Raw genomic sequence first — 6,000 nt, forward strand, 5'->3', positions numbered from 1 at the left:
TGGGCGGCCTGCTGGTCACCAGGAATGGGTGTCTTGGGCTCCACCAGGGCATGTATGAGAAAAGATAAGCTTCAATACCTGAAGCCCAGATCTTGGAATTTAGAAACACAGAAAGAAGTGAGGCATCTTCTTCTTTCTTTTTTAATTTTGGCCTATTACAAACATGCCATTTGAAAAATAAATGAAAATTCACTTCGAATTACATGCATTGGTGGAGGGGTAGAACCATTATCTTTTCTGGAACCAGGACTCTGTCGAGTCCCTTCCCAGCTCTGCATTTACTCCAAACTCTCAGCTCTCAAGGTGGTTTTGCAAGAACTATTTTAATCATCCTCTTTATGGACTAAGACCCACTTCCTGTCTTTTTTAAAAATATTTTTTGGGGTTGTTGATGGACCTTTAATTTTATTTATTCATACACAGTGCTGAGAATCGAACCCAGTGACTCACACATGCCAGGCAAGTGCACTACTGCTGAGCCCCAGCCCCAGCCCCCACTTCCTGTCTTTTACAAGAGTCTTGTAATAGTCTTGAAATAGTTACTGCATTATTTTGTATTTTCCACTAACTTTCCCCAAAATCAGGACCCTGGAAGATGGTAAAAAATAGCAGGAGTTCAGTATATTCCAATTCATTCCTGAGATTTCCTAAGATGAATGTCAGACAACTCGGGCAAGGTCAGAGAGAACTTCAGTAAACAAGGATGCTGTGTCTCTTTGCACCCACCTGTGGCTTATTTTGCCCACTTGCCCACTCATACGCTGCCCAGCACGCACGCCCTGCAGGCCATTTCTGAGGCTGACAGGTTTCCGGAGGTCTGGTCCTGATTATAATTCTCACTAGCCCATAACTTGCTATAGTGTCTGCTAGAGCAAAAGCTGGCATGTCTACTGCCTGATGGTCCCAGGAACAAAGTAAAGAAAGCCTTTGCACTCATGCATGCCCAAGAGCCAGGACACAGAGGGGTGGTCTCCCTGGTGAGGAGCAGGCATGTCCTGAGGATGACTTCTACCCATGAGCTGGGCAGGGGAAACAGGAAGACACTTCACCACCATGATTTTGAGACTCTACAGCAATGAATGGTATTATGATTATAATTTTAATGTAGTCCTACAAAGACAGGGTTTCTGGACTGCCTTGATCACTGTTTTCTTCTCCAACATTTGAAACTTTACCTGACACTAAAGATATTTGTGGAGGAAATGAATGAATGAACTTACTTTTGAAACCCCATCCTTTCCTTTTGTTACTGTAAGAAGGATGACAGAGCATCTTTATGTGGTTTTACTCAATTGCAGTCCTATTTGCCCATTTGGGAAGGGTCACAGAGGGTGGTTTTTTTTTTAGACTGGCATATCATAAGCCCCCTTATCTGATTCCAGGGCTCACACAGCTGGGGTCTGATGGAGTTCCATAGGGGGGCTCTGGGAGTGCAGGTCTGATTCCTATTAGAATTCTCATGTATCATCACATGTACTGTCACTGATGTTTGTCCCTGAAGCCTGGGATTATGAATCCCTGAAAGGAAAAGAACAGGGCTCATTATAATCAGCCCATCCAAACCACTTCCAGAGGGATGCTGAGTTTTCAGGGAGGAGAGATGTCTGGTACCAGAGAGAGAGAGAGAGAGAGAGAGGCTTTGGAAACTGACTTCTTATTGTATTCTGGGTTCCAGGCCTGCAGGCCAGTAGGGAGTTATAAACAGAATCCTTGACTAGTGCCTCCCCAGGCATCAATGGCCCAAGGCAGGCCACCATCCCCTCCGTTCAGAAAATAAATTAATAAATAAATGGATAGCCTTGTGACATGTGCAGACCAACCTTCTGTGGGAACACAATCAAACCTCATCACCCCAGGGAGGCCAAGTCTTCCCTTATCGCTTAGCCAGCAAACAAGTGGGTGCTCAAGTTCATGGCATTGCTCCCCAGCTCCAGCCTCCAGGAGAGCAGAGGCCCTGATGCCAGGGAAAACTTTCCAGGTTCACAGCAGCCCTACAGGCCTGGCTGAATCACAAGCAGCCATTCTTTGCTCAGAGGTTAGATGTCTAGAGCCAGTCTTCAAATGAATGAAACCCAACCCCTCCAGTTATTTTTCAATGTATTAGATTGCAGAGGTTGAAAAGAAAACAGAAAGGAAAGGAGAATTTACCATAAAGTTCATTTCCTTCTAATTTCTGCCATTTCCGGATTCCGTTTCCAACACCTTGGAATCCTGTGAAATAACAAGGACACTGGAGTGAGGTTCTCTGCAGAGGGAGGCCCAGGCAAGCGAGCATGTACTAAGTGCAGACTTATTTGTGTTAAAGTGGGGCTGGTGGAAGTTGATTCTTTTGGGATCCAAGGGAGGCTGTCCTCAAATGAGATGCATTTGAGGAAATGAAGGCAACCCTCAAAATTCAAAAACATTTAAAAAAAACGTTAAAATAGAATTGTCATATAGATAGGCATACCCACCCCTCTATGGGAATGGAAAATGACAGTAGCCTGCTCTCCCAGCTTCCCTTGCAGCTAGAGCATGGACCTGTGTGGCCTAGGCTCAATCAGATGTACCTGAGTCAGACTCTGTCTGCTGCTGATGCAATGGGGAAGGGAAAGGAAGACTTCTCTGACAGCAGCTGGAAGTGGTAGCTGCAAGGTCAAGTTCCTGGCACGAAACTGACATATGTTCTGGCAGTGGGAGCTCCTGCAATCAAAGTGAGTTCCTGGCATGGAAGAAAAGTCCAGTGCACCTTGGTGGCTGCAGAAGTTCCCTCAGCAGACCAGCTCTGTAGCACACTTTGTGGCACAGTTCCTGGAAGCTCAGCCTCGAGTCTATCTCTCCAAACTTGCAATCACTCACAAGCCCCCAATTCCACCTTAGTCCCCTTCTTTTTTGTAAAGTCCTCCAAAGACCACTTGGAGCTCCCACTGATGTACTAGTGGGATGGAATGCATGAGTCACATAAACTTCTGGGATAAAAATTTACGCATATAGCTCTTCCAGACTTGGTGCAGGCAGCTACAGGCTATCTCCTCTATTGTCACAGGTATATATGAGCTCTCCCCGCCAAAGCAAGCTTTGTGAGAAGTTCTGCTCTAAGGGAATAACTGGGAAGATGTTAGAGCCAGAGAAGAAAGGAGAGAGCATCCACTAGCCCTTGCGACTAGCCTATCTGTGCTCTCCTGGCTGTCTTGCCCTCTGACTCCTTTCTGCCACTAGGCCACCCAGTGTCTGAATTGTGGCAGTAACTGAGCTTCACTCTTCAAATATGGGGCTCAGGCCCTTATTTGCAGAGGTGAGGAAGAGCCATTCCCCAGTGGGGAAACGGTCATATAGAGGGGACACCTACAAGTGGCCGGTGTTTGTTTGGGATTTTGTGTAATCATAAGAGGCCTTGGGCAAGCTAGTTTTGCTTGGTGTTTTTGTCCCTTGGGGCTGCAGCTCAAGGAGCGGGCCTGCAAACTGACTTGGCCTGGGGTCTCCTGAACATCACCGCCTGGCAGGCATTATTGAAGGCTTGTTCTTTCCTTTTTTTTCCATTCTAGAGCAGAACTGTCTGGTTGTTAATGAGTGACACAGTTTTCTCCACTGTCCTAGCATCTTTGAGAAACCTCCATTGGGAAAATATGTGTAGAAATCTATCAGCTCCTATCAAGCAGGGGTGCTTTCCTCCCTGAGTCATGGTCATGAGTGCAAAATGTGATGGTCTAGAGTCATGGGGAGCTGTGCTATATTCCAGGTACCTTTCAGAGAGGTGTCCCTGCCTGGCATTTCCTGCTTCTTTGTGTCCTTTGCCCTCCTCTGGTGTCAGAGTCTTTAGGACAGACATGATCAGAGGGGTGAAGATGTGGGAACTCATGGGGTGACTTGGAATGGGACTTCCTCCAGTACACACACATGGGGGGAGGTCTGGATTGCAGGGCATGTGGTAGGAGCAGTCTCCTGTCTTTCATGAAGCTGATGACCTCTGCTGATTTCCTACTTACAAATACCCTGTGGGCCATTTATTTCCCTTTCTCCCAGGATCTGCTCTGAGAACTAGAGAACCAACTAACTTATACAATTCCTGACCCCCATATCCTCCCAAGACTGGAGCACCTGTCGACGTTCTCAGCTCTCCAGGGTCTATTTCTTTCCCAGGACTGCCTCCCCAAGACCTATCCAGCCTGGGTGGCTTGTGGGACAAGACCATTCACAGAATTGGTGCTTTAATGGGATAGGTGGAGGGTGGCTGGTCAATGTGCATTGGGACTTTGGGGACAGAAGAGCCAGGGGCAGAGTGGCAGCCAGCTCCAAGGAGCTCCAGAACTGAAGGGGAAGTTGCGGGGGTGAGGAGGGAGAAATCATTTCCTCATAAGGGCTATCAAACATCACTCCTAAAGACCTGGTGTACTGTCCTCTGGTGTCAGAGTCTTTAGGACAGACATGCACCCCCACACCAGCCTGGGAGACCAGGACCCTAGGTTCCCATGGTTCTCAGGGCCTTATTTAACCTCCATTATTAACCATTTATACTCTATTCACATTGCTTCTGAGTTGAGGCCAGGGTCCCCTTCCACAATTGCTCTATAACCAGTTACTTTATTTGACCACTTTTCACTTCCCCAGAAAGTCTGTAGAACAAGTAACATTGATGGACAAGTTCAAGCTGAGAGAGCAGAACCATCCCACCCAAGCCTGTGCTCTTTCTATCTGTAGGAGGCTGGGAATGAGACTGAAGAAGGGAAAACTGAGGTTATAAGTTGTGCAAGGCTACCTAGGGAGCTCCTCGTCTCAGAATCTGGCTCAGTACACAGATGCCCCTTGGGTCCCTCGTGCCCCGCAGTGTGCTACATGGGGAAGCAGGCCTCTGCCACATATGAGTCAGCCCGAGGCTCTGGCCCCCTTTCTCCAGGGCATCCTCCAACCCTGATCTGCACCCTTCGGGGAGTGGTTCCGAGGAAACAGGCTCCCGGGTGACCGAAGCACCCAGAGGCCCACACTGGGAGTCAAGCTAGGACAACCACCCAGCTACGCGTTGCCACGGGACGCCGGTGCTAAGGCGTGGAGGCACAGGCAGTTGTAGGGGAGAGGACCCGGCTTGCTGACTTCTTTCGGGGGCATACGAGACTCTCGGCGGGCGGGCCCTGGGGCGTGGAGGCCGAGGTGCCAAGGGGCCGAGGGACCCGGGCCGGGCGCGCTTTACCTCCTCGGCGCTGCAGTAGCGCGCCCGGGTCCGCCTGCGAGTCCATGTGCGCGCCCTGTGCGGCGCGCCGCTTCTCCGAGTGCACGATCAGCAGCATGTCGATGGACACGGCGTTGCTGTCCTTCTTCAGCTCCATGGTGCCACCTCCCTCCGGGCCGGCGCGCCGCGGCTGCTCGCGAGGCTGCCTGCTTTGCAAATGGCCCCGTGCGCACCGCTGCCTGGCGCGGGAGAGGACAGGGCGCGGGAGAGGGCGCTCCCCCGCCGCCAGAGCCACTGGGCGCCGCGTTTCGCTGACTCTGCCAAACACACTATTAGGACCCGCCCGGGAGGGCGCTATCCTAATGAAGCGGCTCTAAGTCACCTTTGAAAGGAAATCCCCAAGCCTAGCCCTGACCTGCACCCAGGCCGTGGTCTGCAGAGGCGGCGGGTTCCAGAGCGTCCCTCCTGGTGTCCCTGGCCTCTCGCCCCGTGTGCTTGAAGCGCTGGTCCTGGGCTGAGGGACTGTTCTCCCCCATGGCTGGCTGCTGTCTCATCCCCACCATCTCTGGGAACTTAGGGGTAGGGGGTCCCAAAAGGGACCTCCTGAGAAAAGTCACTGGCCAATGCCGAAATGGCACAGTGCCATCAACATTGAGAGTTAGTTCAAGGAAGGAAAGATAGCAAGGGGGCTCCCGAATAAACTGCAAGGTGTGCCGAAACTGGTCAGGTTTTGGCCTGGGCCTCATTCATTTTTTGGGTGGGTTTTGGAGGTTGGCAGCTTTCTCTATAGGAGGGAGTTGGGTGGGTGTTGGGGTCACAACCTCTGCATTATGGCTAGTCCAGAACTAAAATCGTGT

At 50.5% G+C, this 6,000-nt stretch overlaps 1 protein-coding gene across 2 annotated transcripts in view; it reads right to left on the reverse strand.

Moving 5' to 3' along the window:
* The window catches only part of KY (kyphoscoliosis peptidase), a 43,535-nt gene extending 38,086 nt beyond the window's left edge, over positions 1–5,449 (reverse strand). The window contains exons 1-2 of one of the 2 annotated variants that reach the window (XM_081301200.1): positions 5,165–5,449; positions 2,149–2,211 (exon numbers count right to left, since the gene is read on the reverse strand). In XM_081301200.1, the coding sequence (XP_081157326.1) occupies positions 2,149–2,211; positions 5,165–5,300 (199 nt within the window). In that variant the 5' untranslated portion in view covers positions 5,301–5,449. The remainder of the gene's footprint in view (positions 1–2,148; positions 2,212–5,164) is intronic. The other variant, XM_081301199.1, reaches the window with a different exon arrangement.
* Between the last annotated feature and the right edge of the window lie 551 nt (positions 5,450–6,000).

Source organism: Spermophilus citellus, assembly GCF_964194105.1.
Source record: "Spermophilus citellus genome assembly, chromosome: 7".
NCBI classification, from domain to species: Eukaryota; Metazoa; Chordata; class Mammalia; order Rodentia; family Sciuridae; genus Spermophilus; species Spermophilus citellus.